We start from the raw sequence: 19,236 nt of genomic DNA, 5'->3' as shown, positions 1-19,236 counted from the left end.
TTTTTGTATTTTTTTAGTAGAGACGGGGTTTCACCGTGTTAGCCAGGATGGTCTCGATCTCCTGACCTCGTGATCCGCCCGTCTCGGCCTCCCAAAGTGCTGGGATTGATTACAGGCTTGAGCCATCGCGCCCGGCCAGGAATGCTTGTGATTTTTGCACATTGATTTTGTATCCTGAGACTTTGCTGAAGTTGCTTATCAGCTTAAAGAGATTTTAGGGTGAGACATACAATCATGTCATCTGCAAACAGGGACAATTTGACTTCCTCTTTTCCTAATTGAATACCCTTTATTTCTTTCTCTTGCCTGATTGCCCTGGCCAGAACTTCCAACACTATGTTGAATAGGAGTGGTGAGAGAGGGCATCCCAGTCTTGTGCCAGTTTTCAAAGGGAATGCCTCCAGTTTTTGCTCATACAGTATAATATTGGCTGTGGGTTTGTCATAAATAGCTCTTATTATTTTGAGATATGTCCCATCAATACCTAGTTTATTGAGAGTTTTTAGCATGAAGCGCTGTTGAATTTTGTCGAAGGCCTTTTCTGCATCTATTGAGATAATCATGTGGTCTTTGTCTTTGGCTCTGTTTACATGACAGATTATGTTTATTGATTTGCGTATGTTGAACCAGCCTTGCATCCCAGGGATGAAGCCAACTTGATCATGGTGGATAAGCTTTTTGATGTGCTGCTGGATTCGGTTTGCCAGTATTTTATTGAGGATTTTTGCATCAATGTTCATCAGGGATATTGGTCTAAAATTCTCTTTTTTTTGTTGTGTGCCTGCCAGGCTTTGGTATCAGGATGATGCTGGCCTCATAAAATGAGTTAGGGTGGATTCCCTCTTTCTCTATTGATTGGAGTAGTTTCAGAAGGAATGGTCCCAGCTCCTCTTTGTACCTCTGGTACAATTCAGCCATGAATCCATCTGGTCCTGGACTTTTTTTGTTCGGTAGGCTATTAATTGTTGTCTCAATTTCAGAGCCTGTTATTGGTGTATTCAGTGATTTAGCTTCTTCCTGGTTTAGTCTTGGGAGGGTGTATGTGTCCAGGAATTTATCCATTTCTTCTAGATTTTCTAGTTTATTTGCGTAGAGGTGTTTACAGTGTTCTCTGATGGTAGTTTGTATTTCTTTGGGATCGATGATGATATCCCCTATATCATTTTTTATTGCATCTATTTGATTCTTCTCTCTTTTTTTTATTAGTCTTGCTAGCAGTCTATCAATTTTGTTGATCTTTTCAAAATATCACCTCCTGGATTCATTGATTTTTTGAAGGGTTTTTTGTGTCTCTATCTCCTTCAGTTCTGCTCTGATCTTAGTTATTTCTTGCCTTCTGCTAGCTTTTGAATGTGTTTGCTCTTGCTTCCCTAGTTCTTTTAATTGTGATGTTAGGTTGTCAATTTTAGATCTTTCCTGCTTTCTCTTGTGGGCATTTAGTGCTATAAATTTCTCTCTTCACACTGCTTTAATAAAATACAAAAAGTAGCTGGACGAGATGGTGCATGCTTGTAGTCCCAGCTATCAGGGAGGCTGAGACAGGAGAATCGCTTGAACCTGGGAGGTGGAGGTTGCAGTGAGCAGAGATCATGCCATTGCACTCTGACCTGGGCAAGAAGAGCAAAACTCCGTATCAAAAAACAAAAAAAGAAAAAGAAAAAGAAAGAATTGAAAAGTGATTAGGCAAAAGTGTATGACGAGTTGGAAGCAGTTAGGGTATGAATCCTGGCTCCACTATGACCTTGAACAAATTCCTTAATATTTGAGCCCCAATCCCACCTGTAAAAAATAAGATAATGGTAATACTATCTCATAGGGGTACTGTGAAGCTTAAATGAAAAAATTATGTGTGTGTGTGTAAAATTACACACATTTTATACATACGTGTAAGTGTTTTATATATGTTTTTATAAATGTATGAATATGAATCTATAAAGCTTAGCACAGAGACTGGCCCATAGTGCTCAGTAAATATCAGCTTTTTGTATTCAGTGGCACAGAGTCTGAAGTGACACCCTGTACAGGATGACATCAGGGCTCTGAGCTCCACACCACCGGAAGCCTATGCCTCCCACATTCCATAGCCACACCGCTGACTCTCGTTTGTCTTACAGTGCTCAGTGTCTTGTGGTGTTGGAGTGATGCAGAGATCTGTGCAATGTTTAACCAATGAGGACCAACCCAGCCACTTATGCCACACTGATTTGAAGCCAGAAGAACGAAAAACCTGCCGCAATATCTATAACTGTAAGTTGACCAACTGAAGTTATCTTTCTTTAGCATGAAGAACAGGATTATCATTTTTCATTTGATTGCCTGCTCTTTTTAGAAATATGAATTTTTTCTTAAAGAAATCATTCCCTTTGCTACAAAGTTTTAGTGTGAACAATGTCATTCATTCTATAGGCAGATAATTCACATCTCGGAGCATCACACCCTATTTTTTGTGATTTGTGTTTTCTAGGTGAGTTACCCCAGAATTGCAAGGAGGTAAAAAGACTCAAAGGTGCCAGTGAAGATGGTGAATATTTCCTGATGATTAGAGGAAAGCTTCTGAAGGTGAATGTCAGATACCAGTCATTATTTCAAGAATATTTTTAGAGTAAGTGATCACTGCTCTCATTACCTCATTTCTGAGCCTCTCTTCCTGGATTATTTATGGTCTTTCAGATATTCTGTGCGGGGATGCACTCTGACCACCCCAAAGAGTACGTGACACTGGTGCATGGAGACTCGGAGAATTTCTCTGAGGTTTATGGACACAGGTAGGAGAGCCAGGCTCAGAAGATCCCAGAGGCCTGGAGATCCCTAGAAATGCTTTCCCATCCTTACCAGAACATTCTCTGTATAATTTAGGTTACACAACCCAACGGAATGTCCCTATAACGGGAGCCGGCGTGATGACTGCCAATGTCGGAAGGATTACACGGCGGCTGGGTTTTCCAGTTTTCAGAAAATCAGAATAGACCTGACCAGCATGCAGATAATAAGTAAGTTAGTGAGGTGTCCTGTGGGAACGTGTGCGTTCTTCTTTCTATTCAGACAGCAAGCATTTCTTGCATATTGGCTAGCAGGGAGGTGCTGAGGGTATGGAGAGGAAGAACACTGGAAGCTTACAGTGCAGCGAGGACAGTCCAGCAGCAGAGTTTTGTCTTTTTTGTTCACTGCTGTATCCCCAGTGCCTGGAAAGTGGCTCACACAAGGCAGGTGCTCTCTCCAATTCGTGATGAATGAATTGAATGAATGAAGTAGATGAAAGCACATGAAAGAAGCACCATTGAAATGTGGGAGGTCAGGGCAGCATTCCAGAAAATATGATATCGAAATGGCGACCCTAAGGTCAAGTTAGGGTTAGCCAGGCACAGAGGTCAGTGTGGGGGAGGCAGAGGTGGTAGCAGATGTATTCAAGGTAGAATAAACAGCAGATACAAAACCCCAAAGCTAAGAAATTCATGGGCAACATTCACCACCGCCACCCCAGCTTTCACCAGCACAGTGTACATGCTTACACGGACATAAAACTAATTTTATTCAGTTGTCAATTTGCAGAAGAAAAGTGGAACACAGAATTACCTTTTCTAAACTAGCCTGTGTGGGGGCTGATTTCATACCCTCGCCAGCGCTGCATCTCTGTTGGGGACATTAATCATAGAAGTGGTTAAGGACAGCTAAAATACCTCAACATGTTCCCTTGCATATAGGAAAAACAGAAATAATGAATAATTAATTTTTCCTTATTAACATTATCCCCATAATATTGCATTGCTTTTCTCTTGAGATAGATTAAACGTGATTTGGACCAAGATACTTTAAATTTCCTGCAGCTAGACTAATGAGGGCTAAAGGCAGACGGTCTGCAGTTTCTCCACTTAGGAAGAGACCCCAGCTAAGACCCAAGGGTTCTACATGCTGACGCAGGCAAGGGCCGCTTTCCTTTCAGAATGGAGCACTGGGATTTCCCTCTCACCAAAGTGTGGTGAACTGTAGAAAGATTAAGGCCATTCCTGAAAGACAAGGTGGAAAGATGGAACCTGCCTCTGGCCTCCAGTCTCTCTGGCAGATAGCTTTTGCAGGATTCTCAGGTTAACTCCTCCCTTTCCGTGTGCAGAGCTCGTCTCAGGAGCTACAATAGGGGTTAACAACATGCACTTTGGGTTGGCCTTGTATTTATTGACTCTTTAAAAAATAAACAATTACAGGCTAGCCCCAAACTTCAGAAACTGCCATTAATAATTTCAAGATGGGGGTTCTAATTGCTCCACATTTTGGCAATAGTAGTGCCTAGGCCACAGGAGGACAGAGGAAACCTCAGGGAATCACTCCTAAGTAGCTGGAAATGCTTTCTTTCTGGCTTATTTCCCCCTGGCCTGAAGCCCGTGATGCAGGATAACAGGAGGTTCTCAACCAGCCAATTACGCTACATTTAAGTGAGGTGATTCACATATTTATTTATGTAGGAATCAATTCCAAAGTCGTTTGAAACCCCCTTTTTGGCTTCCATACTGTGGGAAGACAGACCTTTGGGGCTGATGAGGCCCGGGGAATGAAGCTCCCAGAACCACAAATATAATGAGGAAAAAGCTAGTGAGCATCTGGATCCATTTGCCCACTAATAGTTCACATTGCTTCTTTCTCTCCCATTCCCTCTTCTTCTTCTTCCCTTCTGTCTCCTTATTAATGTCCCATTACTTCCTTGCCTTTCTCCCACTCTTAACTTCCCTTGCCTTTAACCCCTTCTCCACCCCACAGCCACTGACTTACAGTTTGCAAGGACAAGCGAAGGACATCCCGTCCCTTTTGCCACAGCCGGGGATTGCTACAGCGCTGCTAAGTGCCCACAGGTATGTCCTTGGTGCCTTCTCCCTTGCGAGGGATTTACTTCCCACTTTCCCAGGGACACCCTCAGTTGCATCTGTTCCTGGGAATGTGATTAGAACAGTTGCTCTGGAGGGCAGTTTGGCCACATGTATCAAGACCCTCACAAATGCTCTGGAGTCTAATCTCGTAATTCAGCTCCTGAAAGTGGGCCCTAAGGAAATGGTCATAGCTACATGCCTAACTTCTGCATTCAACAAAACATGTCAGCTTAGAAACAAATTAGATGTCGGGTAGCGAGGGCTTGGTTAAACAAATTATTGTGGTTAACAAAATGAATATTGTACAGTCAGCAGAGTGCTAGTAAATATTTAATTTGAGAGTGGAGTGCCAACACACCACTGTCAGGCTTCATGAATCTGAATATTGCATGATATCGAAAAGCACTTTACATGGATTAGACAGAAAAAACAAGATGCAAAACAGTACATGCAGTATGATCCCATCTATATTTTCTTTTAATGTATAAACAGAGAAAAAGTTTGGAAGGACTTTTCAAAATATTAGTTGGGTACATTGGTAAGTTTTGTTTTGTTTTTTATGTTTAACTTTGCTGGATTTCCTAAATTTTTCAAAATAAGCATGAAACCATTTTTTTTTTTTTTAAATAAATAAAGGTTGGACCTGGAGATCTCAGAATTTTCAAGACTTATCTGGGTTTCCTTTGGTTCCTAAAGAGTACTCAGAAATGGCTCTAGAATAGTCTTAGCAATAAACCAGCTGACCTTTCTTGAGTGCTCACTTTGTGCCAGGCACCATCCTTTTTGCTGGAGACTCATAAACATTCATCCCTTGAGAAATTTAAAGCCTATTAGAGAGGATGACAGGTTAACAAAGACCCATGAGATAATAATATATTCTAGAAGTCCTCTGGGACCAAGGCTTGGGGCTCTGTGGATGTCACTGACTCAACCTATTACCCCTACTTCAGTTCTACAGAGTTTGCAGTGTTCAGACCAGAAGTGCAAATTCATCATCTTCTGCTGGATGACTTTTCAGCAGAGCCACTCAGCAGCAATCTTTCTGCCCATTCTATGGTTCTACACTTTCTTGCCTGAGAGAGGCGTGGCAAGTTTTAGCTTGTCTTTTGAAACATGCGGTCATAATCAGCTCGGGCTTATTTTGCAAAGCAGGCATTGGTCTTTGCAAGAAGCTTCTGCCCTTGGAAGGCGGGACAAACAATGAATTCAGTGATTCTGGACAGGAGAACTTGGCCACAGTTTTCTCTTCGGTTTGAAGGAGGTCTGCACAAATCTGTTGTTAAACTCTGTCAAGAGTTTCTCACTTTGCCTGTACACCTTCAAAAGTCTGAAGATTGGGACTCCGTGATGCACTCAGAATCCCAAGCCCTGTCTCCACAGGATGGATTTACCCCCAACTACAGAGAACGTCCAAAGACAAACACATCTGAACGTTCTTTTAACGAAGTGTTTTTTCAGCCTCATGCTTTAGAAGAGTGTTGCTAAACATTTTAGAGAAGGGAGAGGAAGCTCTCAGGGGAGAAAGAAAATAAACAAAGGATATAATGGTGAAAAGCCTTTCTTCCATTACCCAGGAATCGAAAACTTTTGAAGTGCGGTTTTTTTTAGGGCAATTGATGGCTTCAAAACCCCATTGGTATCTGTTGCTTTTTAGTGGCTAATATATTGACCCTGTCCTGCTTTCTTCAAATGTCTCAGGATTTTCTTGTTTTTCTATGCACATCCTTTGGGAAGCTTAAGTAAATGAAAAGTAATTTGCATTCATTTATTTTAATAATTCACAGACAAATGAACTGATTTGCTAAATCCTGACAAGGAAGCAATTCCTAAATGGGAAAACCCAAAGCTTGTGAGAGGCTAATTTTTTCCCAGCTCATTCTTCAAACCATATTGGGTACTTTAAGAATTCAATTCCTTAGACATGTATATTTAGCACCAGCTATACTGATGCAAGATGTGAGTTTTTCCAATCAGTTTTCCAGGAAAAGGTTTGTAGAAAGCGCGATTGTGGAGGCTGCTTCAGAGTGGATGCTTCAGCCTTTGACCTAGTGATTGCCCAGAAATCGAAGCAGAATGATGTCGTGTTTGAGAACTTGTTTCTTTTACCTCATTGACCACTATTGCTTTGTGGATGTATTTATTAATGAGAGTGGGTTCCCCGACAGCCCTCATCTTGAAACATAACCGGAATTTTTTTATCCTGACAGATGTGACACTGTTATTATTGATGGTATTAATAGCTAGCATTTATTATGCATCTATGCTTTAGTCACTGTCCTCAGTATTGTCTACTCAATGTAGCATTTAAATCACCAGAGTATTCTATGAAAATGCCTCCTTTCTAAAGAGGAAGAGGGTAAGGAGTAGAAATTGGGAGGATTTGCCCAAACCTACACAGCTGCTACTCAGTAGAGTCTGGATTTGATCCTGTGTCTGAATTCATATCCATGATAGTAGATGTGTCTTTTTGATTCTGTTTTCAGGCAAGATTTCTGCAACGTTTGCTCTTGTACAACAGAAAACAGGATTATCCTTTGGTCTAAGCACATCTTTTGCAAACCTTTAGGGACCATCTAGTAAACGTACAACTCTTAATCACTCTTCTTTAGGATAGGCAACAGAAGGTAGTGTTTACAACTCATGTGCCCTTTAGACCTTGAAGATTAGGCTCTTAAGGGCAAAGATGCCCCAGAGCAGAGCCACAGAGAACATTAGGTCTTTACTTCCCTGGTGAAACTCAACTTTCAGAGTGCTAACAATCAGCTAGGACATTTGCTAAAATGCAGATCCCTAACCTGGAAAGGGCAGAAGGAAAATGAGGACGACGATCTCTTGTTGCATCTGGGTTCCTCAACCCCTCTGGGAAGACAGACCTAGTAGACGTATATATCGAGTATGTTTAGACACTGGACGCCCAGGTCGGCTGGGGGCATTGTCCAGAAAGAAGCTGGGTCAGCCACCTGGACCTCCCGAAAACTTCAGTGCCAAAGCAGATCAAGTCTCCTTTCTCTTGCAGTACAGGTCGGACAGACACTCTTGAGTGGAAAGCAGAATTGACGGAGAAAAGAGGGGCATTCTTGGCACTAGGATGGCCTGGGCCCTTTGAATTATGTGGAACCACTCCTGGGGACAGAAATGGTAGTAAGATAAGAAAATTTGGGGGAAGGGGGTGGCGGGCCTAGTGGCTCAGGCCTGTAATCCCAGCATTTTTGGAGGCTGAGGGAGGAGGATCACTTGAGGTCAAGACCAGCCTGGCTAACATGGTGAAACTCATCTTTACCAAAGAAAAAATTAGCTGGACATGGTGATGCACACCTATAGTCCCAGCTACTGGAAAGGCTGACGGATGAGAATCACTTGAACCCGGGAGGCAGAGGTTGCAGTGAGCCAAAAATCACACCACTGCACTCCAGCCTGGGTGACAGTGAGACCCTCTCTCAAATAAGCTAAAAGAAAATGGCCAATGCAATAATGCAACATACAAAACCCAGTGTCTGAGGAGGCTTCAGTGCAGCTACAATTAGGAACAGCTGAGCACGGCAGCCATGCCACCACATAAGAACCATGAACCTCTGTAGCATATTGTCATAAAAATTTTGACACAAAGTCTTACTCTGTTGTCCAGGCTGGAGTGCAGTGGCATAATCTTGGCTCACTGCAACCTCCACCTCTCAGTCTCCCTAGTAGCTAGGATTACAGGCACGCACCACCATGCCCAGCTAATTTTTGTGTCCGGAATTGGTGCGTTCTTGGTCTCGCTGACTTCAAGAATGAAGCCGTGGACCCTCGCAGTGAGTGTTAACAGCTCTTAAAGATGGCGTGTCTGGAGTTTATTCCTTCTGATGTTCGGACGTGTCCGGAGTTTCTTCCTTCTGGTGGGTTCATGGTCTCTCTGCCTTCAGGAGTCAAGCTGCAGACCTTCATAGTGTTACAGCTCTTAAAGGCAGCACAGATCCAAACAGTGAGCAGCAACAAGATTTACTGTGAAGAACAAAAGAAAAAAAGAACAAAGCATCCACAGCATGGAAGGAGCAGTTTGCCACTGCTGCTTCTGGCAGCCTGCTTTTATTCCCTTATCTGACCCCCACCCACATCCTGCTTATTGGTCCATTTTACAGAGAGCTGATTGGTCCGTTTTGACAGGGTGCTGATTGGTATGTTTACAAACCTTGAGCTAGACACAGAGCACTGATTAGTGCATTTACAATCCTTTAGCTAGACAGAAAGTTTCTGTAAGTCCCCACCAGATTAGCTAGATATAGAGTGCTGATTGGTGCATCCACAAACCCCGAGCTAGATACAGAGTTCTGATTGGTGCATATATAATTCTCCAGCTAGACATTAAAGTTCTCCAAGTCCCCATCTGACTCAGGAGCCCAGCTGGCTTCACCTAATGGATCCCTTGTGGGGGCCACAGGGGGAGCTGCCTGCCAGTCCCCACTCCTCAGCCCTTGGACTTTGGATGGAACTGGGTGCCATGGAGCAGGGGGCGGCACCAGTTGGGGAGGCTCAGGCTGCCTGGGAGCCCACTGCGGGGAGGGGGAGTGGGCGGGGAGGATGCAGGTCCGGAGCCCTGCCCCAGGGGAGGCGGCTGAGGCCCGCAAGAATTCGAACGCGGCGTGGGCTGGCTGGCAGTGCTGGGGGACCTGGCACACCCTTCGCAGCTGCAGGCTGGGGTGCTAAGCACCTCGCTACCCACTGCCAGCGGCGCCGGCCGGCCTCTCTGAGTGCGGGGCCTGCCCAGCCCGTGCCCACCCTGAGCTCGCGCTGGCCGGCGAGCACAGCGTGCAGCCCTGGTTCCTGCCAGCGCCTCTCCCTTCACACCTCCCGGCAAGCAGAGGGAGCTGCCTCCAGCCTTGGCCAGCCCAGAGAGGGGCTCCCATAGTGCAGCAGCAGGCTGAAGGGCTCCTCAAGCACGGCTAGAGTGGACGCCGAGGTCAAGGAGGCACCGAGATCGAGCGAGGGCTGCTAGCACGTTGTCACTTCTCATTTTTAGTAAAGACGGGGTTTCACCATGTTGGGCCAGGCTGGTCTTGAACTCCCGACCTCATATGATCCACGCGCCTCAGCCTCCCAAAGTGCTAGAATTACAGGCATGAGCCACCACACTCAGCCCAAAAGTATTTTTTAAATATTACCTACTGTCTGCCAGGTAATGAGTGACATGCATTATGCCTTCTAGCTAATCACCTCCTATTCACAGGCTAAGTCTTACTAATCTATTTTACAGATGGGTTCCTTGCCTGAGGTCACACTGCAAGTAAAGAAGGGAGCAAGATTCTAGGGTAAATCTACCCTTTGTACCAGGTTTTCAATCAGCCTCAGCACTGTTGACATTTCAGGCTGGAGAATTTTCCGTTGTGGGCTGTCCTGTGTATCACGGCAGCATCCTTGGTCTCTACCCACCAGATGCCAGTAGCAGCACCATCCCTGCCCCCCACATTTGTGCCAAAAATGTTTCCAGACACTGCCAAATTTCCCCTGGGGTCAAAATCGTCCCCTGTTGAGAACCACTGATTTAGTCCAAACTAAGTCCTCTGGTCACCTCTATCTTGTGGAATCTAGCACTCCAGAAATGTTTATAAACTTTCGTTAGTCAATATTTATGGAACTGGCATTGAGAGACCTCTAAGCTACACCTAGTCCTGGAAATCTTAATTGAGGAGCTAGGATATAATATTTAAGTGGCTAGTCATATGTTACAAACCATAGCTGATTCAATAAAGCAATAGTAAGGCCCTGCTCTCAATAAGCTTCCTGTTCATATTGAAGAGATCAGACGAACACTTACAAAGCAACTAGAAAATGTAAGACAGATGCCATCTTTTTGCATATCCAAGTGCCAGCCTTAGCTGATTTTATTTAGTCCTCTGTACGGTGCTCAGGGGGAAGAGAGTTTTAGTACCTTCCATTTTACAGATGAATAAACTGAGGTTCCAAGAGGTGAGAAAAGATCTGGCCAGGAGCTAATCACAGGTGAAAGAACTTTATTTACACGTGGGTCTGCTCGGCTGTGAGCTCCTCCTTGCCTCTCTTCTTGTTTATAAGAGATTGTTTTGACAAAGGGCTGGCTTGTCAGGTTCAGAGAGAAAACAGTCAGGAGTGTTCATGTGGAATATTTTTAGCTCTGAAACTGCTCATTGTGGAGTAGGACGCCTCAAGAAGAAAGTATTTCAGATGCCTTTGCGAGTCGTTTTTGAAAGAGAGAGTGAGAGAGACCATTGGAGAAAGCAGTGAGAGGGTCTTTCTGCTGCACCGTCTCTTTAGAAATCAATACAGAGGCACCAGAGGCCATGTTCTGAAAGGCACCCTCGGTGGGGTTTGGGAGATGTCCCTTACCGGACGGAGCCTGGAAGCCGCATCCGCCAGGCCCAGGTGGTCTTGAGCAGGCCAACCCTGCCCTCTGCTGACCGTCCTGGGGAAAGCGCCTCTTTGAAGTCCCGCCCTGCTGTGCTTAGTACGCGGTGTGCTAATCGCCCCAGGGAGCTGGAAGCCCAGGAAGCTTGGCACCAAGATCTTGTTAGAAAAATTACACTGTGACATTTTGTTCCTGAAGGAATCTGATAATTGTGAGCAACATCAGGACTGCTGTGTTAGGGAGGCCGAATGGAGCAAGGACTTTGAAGTCGGGAGGATGTGAGTTGGATTCTTACCTTATCCTGAAGAAGTTAATCACCTCTGTTACGCCTCAGTTTCCCCATCTGTAAAGAAAACCTCCTTCATAGAGCTCTTTCGAGGATGATTAAGATGATGCATGAAGAATGGCTGGTCCTGGGCAAACAAAACTAAATACCATCAATAATTAATAGCTATCACAATTAATCAACATCCTTCCCTTTTCCAAAGTACCTTTTATTGTATCACCTTTGCCTTTGCTTTTTTGGGGACATCACGTGGACTGAAAATCTCTTGTTGGTCATGTATTCCAGGGTCGTTTTAGCATCAACCTTTATGGAACCGGCCTTTCTTTAACTGAATCTGCCAGATGGATATCACAAGGGAATTATGCTGTCTCTGACATCAAGAAGTCACCGGTAAGGTTCTACAGATGGGTTGAGAGATGAATTTCGATTTCTTTCTCTCGTTCTTGTCTTTATAACTGTGGTAGTGGTGCTGAGGGAACAAACGAATGTGCTTTCCCACTTAAGCCATTTTGCAGTATCAGGAAGACCATTTAGGAAATAAACCTAGGGTGCAGTGTTTACATGTTATTAAAGTCTGAGAGCCCTGTTCACTTCTCGTGAATTCTTCCTGTAGAGGTGAACATAGAACCATCCTAGTAATTAGAAAAACCACCGCGAGACTCTGCCTCAAAAAAAAAAAAAAAAAAAAAAAAAAGGAGAAAAAAATGGCGGCGCGGTGGCCTCAAGCTGTCAATCCCGCACTTTTGGGAGCCCGAGACGGCGTGATCACGAGTCAGGAGATCGTCCTAAACCACGGTGAAACCTCGTCTCTACTGAAAAATAACCAAAAAGTAGCCAGGCGAGGTGAGCCGGCGCCTGTGAGTCCCAGCTACTCGGGAGCTGACGCCCAGGCCAGGAGGAATGGCGTAAACCCGGTGACGGCGGAGCTTTGCAGTGTGAGCTGAGATCGGGTCCACTGCACTCCAGCCCCGGGCGACCAGAGCGAGACTCCGCCTCAAAAAAAAAAAAAAGAAAAGAAAAGAAAACCACCTAACCAGGAAGGTAAAAGCAGGAAGAAGCCTCTGTCGAGGGTGTGGCTCAGACATCTTTCAGTTAGCCAGCTTGCAGTTCATTCTGTGAACCAAGGGGAAATGACCTCTTCTTTTATTTAGAATAATTGAAATACAGATGGAGCTAGAAGACAGATAACTTATTAAGTGATGTATCTGGAGAACTAGAGATACACACACAGGGTCTACAATAATAAGTTTTTCACACTCTAAAATCTGGCTGGTCAAGGTGTGGTCTGCGCAGTGCATCAGTGTCACCTGGGGGTGTGTTGGAAATGCAGGTTCTGCGGCCCAGACCCTAGTGAGTCAGAGTCTACAGCTGAACAAGGTCTTAGGTGGTGATGGGCACGTACAGCTTGAGAAACACTGTACTGTGCAGGTGGTCCCCGACTTACGACGGTTCCACTTGATTTTTCAACTTCACCAGGGTTCAAAAGCAAATCACACTCAGTAGAAACCCTACTTCGGGTACCCATACAACCGTTCTGTTTTTCACTCAGTACAGTGTTCAATTACACACAATATTCAACACTCTATTATAAAATAGACTTTGTGTTAGATGATTTTGCCCCACTATAGGCTAATGAAAGTTTTCTGAGTACACTTAAGGCAGGCTAGGCTATAATGTTCAGAAGGTTAGAGATATTAAATGCATTTTTGACTTAATGGTATTTTCGACTTGAGTTGTGTTTATTGAGACATAACCCCATTGTAAATCGAGGAGCATGTCAACTATGTACTGTTTCTCACCTTGGGTGCATAGTGGAATCACCTGAGGAATTTTAAAATGCACCTGCCCAGGTCCTTCCCACACAGATGAACTGAATCAGAATCTCTGAGGGTGGGGGGCCCTGGCAGGAGTAGAATGTAAAGCTGCCCAAATGATTCAAATGTACAGCCAGGTCAGAAACCGCTGCCACTTACAGCCTTTCCTCTGAAGTTCTGAGAATGTGGGTCAGAAACCCGGGTCATGAAAAAATATGTTTAAGTTTACCCAAGCATGGCCCATTTCTCCAGTCCCATCTCAGCCAGGAGCCCTGCCTGGGGTTGCCTCAGAAAAGTGGGTAGGGGAAGACAAAGAAGAGAGCTGGAAAAGTAGGGTATTATTACAAGGCAGAACTGCCAGATAAAATACAGGACACCCAGTTAAATTAGAATTTCAAACACACATTGAGGGTCGCTTGATTCTAAGAGTTCGAGACCAGCCTGGGCAAGGTAGTGAGACCCTGGTTTTGCAAAACCTTTAAAAATCGGCTGGACATGGTGGTGCATGCCTGCAGTCCCAGCTACTTGGAGGTTGAGGTGGGAGGATCCCTTGAGCCCAGAATGTTGAGGGGGCAGTGAGCCATGATTGCGCCACCTCACTCCAGGCTGGGCTGCAAAGTGAGACACCATCTCTTTTTTTTTTTTTTCCAAGTACACAATGAATATTGTTTACAATAAGTATACTGTTATCATTACATGGGACATAGTTATACTAAACATGTATATGATGTTTATCTGAAATTCAAATTTAACCAAGCATCCTGTATTTTTATTTTCTAAATCTGAAAACTCTATTGCAAACACTTCTGCCTAATCAAAATAAGAATATAAAAAAGCAGCCCAGCCTGCCTCCCTTACCTAAGAGGAGAAATGTCCAATTGTGACATTCCAGGAAAATCTGTTTCCTGATCTCTTTTTCTAGCTGCCATGATTAAGTTTGTGTCTGTGAAAAAAGCTATCTCACTCTCTCTCTTCTCCATCTAAGGCAATCAGTGACCTCAAATCCGATTAAATAGCCATATTGATTACTTGTAAATTACTCATTAAATATTTTTCCTTGCACTGAAAGGAGTAAAGATAGCTGAGAGAGAGAGAGCATGAGCTTTAGAATGTGCCCTGAAATTATGTTCTTCCCCCATTTCTTCCCTCCAAAATCTATATATTATGTTTCTTATCTATTGACAAATAAAATTTTATATTTTATTGTTTACAACATGATGTTTTGAAATACACTGTATGTTTCAGTAACCCAGAACCAAAAAATTTGCCTGTCTAGTGCCACTGCATTGCAGCCTGGGTGATAGGGTGAGACTCTGTTAAAAAAATAAGTAAATAAATAAATAAAAATGTGATTGTAGGAAACCCATGTAGATAAACTGTAACATAAATTGTATTTGTTAGCTGGTTACTACCGTTTCGGCCAGAAACTAAAAATAATTAAAGCCAGGAGCACCACCTTATGGAAAGAATGATCACTACATGGGCTGTTCCCCAAGGCTTTTGGGAGATGCCTGGGCTGGAGGGAGCTGGGTAAAACAATTGCCTGTCAGCATTTTTTTTTTTTTTTCTTATTCTTGGTGTTCTTTGGCAGCTCAGAGAGTCTGAGCTCAAAATTAATCTCCAGGGCCCGTTGAGTACTCCTTATGAGTATCTGGGAGCTGGGACTGAGCCCTCTCTAGCCCCCAGCTGTCAGGAGAAATGCTGCCTGACTTCCCTTGTGTGGTCCAGAGAAGCATCTCCTAGCGATGCTTCCTGAAAATACGCTTCCACCGCCCAACACATTTGGGAGAAAATGCTAGTATATAGTATTTCCTTCCTGAAGAGTCACAGTAAGCATTAGCATGTGAGGTGGGACCAAATTATACAGGAAATAAACCTGTGTAACTTTAGCCAGCATTCCACTAAAGCAGTGGTTCTCAAACTCACGAGTGCATCACCATCACCTGCAGGGCTTGTTAAAACACAAGCAGGTGACCACACGTGGTGGCTTGTGCCCATAATCCCAGCACTTCGGAAGGCTGAGGCAGGAAGATTGCTTGATCTCAGTAATTCAAGACCAGCTTGGGCAACACAGGGAGACCTAAAAAAAAAAAAAAAAAAAAAAACAATAGCTGGGTGTGGTGGTGTGCACCTGTAGTCTTAGCTACTCAGGAGGCAGAGGTGAGGAGGAGCCTGGGTGGTCAAGGCTGCAATGAGCCATGATTGCACCACTGCACTCTAGCCTGGGCAACAGAGTGAGACCCCATATCAAAACAAAACAAAACCCACCATAAGATCAGTCTGAGGAGAGGCCAGAAACTGACATCTGTAACCATTTCCCAGATGATGCTGATGCCCCTGATCTGGAGTCACATTTTGAGAACCACTAACCTAAATGAAGCCAACCACAAAACCTTCTTTTCAAAGTTACAGCTTTTAATTTCCCCCAAATAACCAGGGTCCCATGAAACACACTTCAGGAATTGTGCCATATCCTATTCCCACTCGATACCTACCACGATCTGGCCCCCCAGGGCCTGTGGCCCAGTCTTCTCTGGGATGCTCACACCCTGGCCAGTTATAACACTCTCTTTTCCAAATAGCCCTGTTTCAGCTCTCAAATAATCATTCCTCACTTTCTTTTGCTTTTCTGCTGGGAGCTACGGGGTGGGGGGTTAGGTGGAAAAGAAAACCTCAGTTTTCCAAATCTCCTTGGCAATAAAATGTTTTCCCCAAGCAAAACTAAAGGAGAGCTGTAGTCCTTCAGGGTAAAACTAGATATCTGGTACCACTTGGAGAACAGCAACGCTGTCTCACTTCCAAGGGCAAAACTGGTCAAAATCAGTCTCAATATCAAGTTCACTGTTGTGAACAATGGAGAGTACTCTTTCTCTGGTTTACCCTAATTATAGTTAAAATAGCTACTATTTATTGGGCAGCTTACATACATTAAATCTGCATCTTCCTCCCAGCTGTGCCGTCACTGGGAGATTGGAACAACAAGGTGAGAATAAGGTCAAATTCTTGGGATGTTAAGTTGAGCTGGTGGTGGGATCAGCCCCTCTAGCCTGTAGCAGCTCAGCCCTCGGTGCCACAATGAAAACCATCAGTGGCTGCAGAGCCCAGAGGTCAACCAAGTGGACTCTGAAATCTGACTGCTGGAGTCTGTGCCCACTGGCTCTGCCATCTTGGGCAAGTTATTTAACTTCCAGGAAAACGGGGGTGGGGAGAGGGGGGACTCAGTTTGTTCATCTATAAAATAGGGACTGTAGTGGCCCCTTTCTCATTGACTTCTTGTGAAGCATAAATGAAATAAAAATGTAAAGCTGTTAGTATCCTACTGGGCAAATAGCAGGTACACAAGTATTAGATATTAATGTTATAACATTTTCATAGCCCTGAGGCTTGCCACATTGTTTCAGAAGTTGGCCAAGGTGACTAAGGAAGGGAGCTGGCTTGAGACAGCTGGTGGGAAGGACATGCAAATGCAGTGTAAGCCCAGGCTGAGCCTGTCCACATGGCTGCCACCTGACCCCAGGAATAAGTCGTGTGAAACACCCCTTGGTTGGAGGTGGACTTCTGGGCAAATGCTTTAGCTGCACCAGCTCAGCTAGGGGTCTAGTAAGTTTCTCCTCACTCTGCTTAGATCTCTGCATGAGGGACAGACAGACAGAAAGGAGACCATGGCCCAGAGACGAGGGCTAAAATGTCAGAATGTCAAGCTCCTCTGTCAGCGATGCAGTATACCCTCAACTCTCCAACGTGCTAGAATGTGAAAGTGCCCTTCAATCCCAACCAGAATTCCACCACAGCTCCCCATGCCCTTTCTCAGAGCTGCCCATTTTGGTCTCCTTCAAGTAGAAGATTCTGGAACAGGCCTTCGGAGACAGGTAGCATGAGAGGATGATCATGTCTTGGCTGGGTGTGAGAGGCGCTTACAGGGCTTTTTGTCTTCCTTGTGTGCCAAGGGAATTTGCAGGGTCAGGGAAGAACTCGGGCCACTGTTCTAAGGGATATATTCTAACAGACATTCCTGTGCTAGAGCAAGGGCTGTAAATCAAAGAATTGCTTTGAAATTAAAAAATAACGAAAGTTTATATTACCATAGAGAAGATGGATTCAGTTCCTATCCTTCAGTTCACTTGCAAACAGTGGAGTTCAGGCACCTGAAATAAACACACGTGTGTACACACACACATGCTCAGTGCCGTCCACTCTCATGTATCGACCTGGGCTACCTCCGAACTTGCTGTCAACTTATGAAAGTCCAACTATCCACCAAGTGTAAAAATCATACCACAGACCAGTAGAGTAAAATGCTGTACGTGTACATTTTAGGTAGTCTAATTTTTATTCTGTATAGTCCTGTAGAAATTAGACATTCATACATATGTTCATATATAGGTAAGTGTCCAGGGCTATATTCAGAAAAAAAAACAAACCTATATGCTGTGTTTTATGGGCAATTTCAGGGACATTCAAGAGTAAATTTCATTGCATGTAATCTTGACCCTAACAGGCAGATTTTAACCCCTATGATCATTATAATCTCTGTTCATTACTATCTGTATGGATTTTCTTAGCAAAATCCCCACCTCCACCCCCAACTCAGCTTGCTTCTACCCCCAGCACCCTCTGACGACTTTAAATAAGTCTTTAAATAAGCACATTCCAGTCAAAGACATGCTGGTCTTCCCAAATCAAAGAAGCCAATCTGCCCTCGTCATATAGATTGAAAAAAATAGAAGAATTAGTGAAAAGTGTGAAATACAAACTATTCTTAATGGAACAGAGATTCATTCACTTAATTATATGTAATAGTTCAGTCCAGGCTAACAAAATAGTCATCGAAAAGAGATTTTTAGAAGGCCTGCTTTAATGAAGAAATAAAAATTAGTGTTTTAAGGAATGTGAGTGGGTGCTTCTAATATATTCCTTTACTGAAATAGACACTGTCTGCTTGACAATTGGGTTTTTGGTATTTACTTGCTCAGTGTGACTGTTTTTATTCTTCCGGATCAATAAGTTTTAGCTCAGCCTTTATCTCAATTAAATAACGGAATCCCAGTTAAGGAGATAGCAGTAATGGTGTAAACCCAGTATTGGCTTTATTTTTTTAATTTTATAATTTTATAATTACCCAGACTTTTACTCATTTCCCTGAAAACAGGCTATGATGGATATTTACACATTAAAAATGCCTTTATGATAATAGCAGTTCATATTTATTGAGCACATATATTAGGCCAAGTGCTAAGCACATTACGTGCATTATCTCATTTACAGCAAACCTGTGGGGGGGCACTATTATTATCCCTATTATACAGATGTACCAGTAACTGAGGCATAAAGAGGTTGTTCAAGATGCGGTACAAGCTCCAGGCAGTCTGATTCAGGTTCGCTCCTCTGCTGGGTCAGGAGAGTTTGAGTAAAGCATAAGTTTTGATGATACAGAAGGCATTCTTTGCCTGCCTGTATCGTGAAGGCCCATGGCCCTATACTTAAGCCTGGTGAGAAAGTTCCTCATGGAAGACCAGTTAATCTGGCCTCAAATCCAGTCACTGGTGGCATGGGCCAGCTCTAGAACTACCACAGGCCCCAAAAACCAAGACCAGGTGGGAGGATAGAAATAACTCTCCCAACTCAGTTCCATTCATCATCAAATGCATGCAAATTTTTAAAAATTAAAAGAAATTATTTTGTCCTATTTTATTATTAAACTGGCACTGTTTTTCTTTTGTCTTTCTTTTGTATTTTTATTGGTATATCGTAGTCATACATATTTTTGGTTATACAAGTAATATTTTGATTCGTATATACAACATGTAATGATCAAATCAGGGTAATTGGGATACCCAACACCTCAAACATTTATCTTTTCCTTGAGGTAGGAACATTACAATTCTTCTAGCTATTTTGAAATATATAATTAATTATTGTTAA

The 19,236-nt window shown here is 43.7% G+C and overlaps 1 protein-coding gene across 1 annotated transcript in view; it reads left to right on the top strand.

The window, feature by feature from the left end:
- The window catches only part of ADAMTS9 (ADAM metallopeptidase with thrombospondin type 1 motif 9), a 175,050-nt gene that overhangs the window by 144,771 nt on the left and 11,043 nt on the right, over positions 1-19,236 (top strand). The window contains 6 exon segments of the mRNA XM_017875022.1: positions 2,115-2,247; positions 2,465-2,559; positions 2,671-2,765; positions 2,857-2,990; positions 4,750-4,841; positions 11,786-11,890. Coding sequence (XP_017730511.1) covers positions 2,115-2,247; positions 2,465-2,559; positions 2,671-2,765; positions 2,857-2,990; positions 4,750-4,841; positions 11,786-11,890 — 654 coding nt within the window.

This window comes from Rhinopithecus bieti, unplaced genomic scaffold (genome assembly GCF_001698545.2).
Source record: "Rhinopithecus bieti isolate Rb0 unplaced genomic scaffold, ASM169854v2 scaffold_8601, whole genome shotgun sequence".
NCBI classification, from domain to species: Eukaryota; Metazoa; Chordata; class Mammalia; order Primates; family Cercopithecidae; genus Rhinopithecus; species Rhinopithecus bieti.
This window is presented reverse-complemented; position numbering and strand designations above follow the sequence as displayed.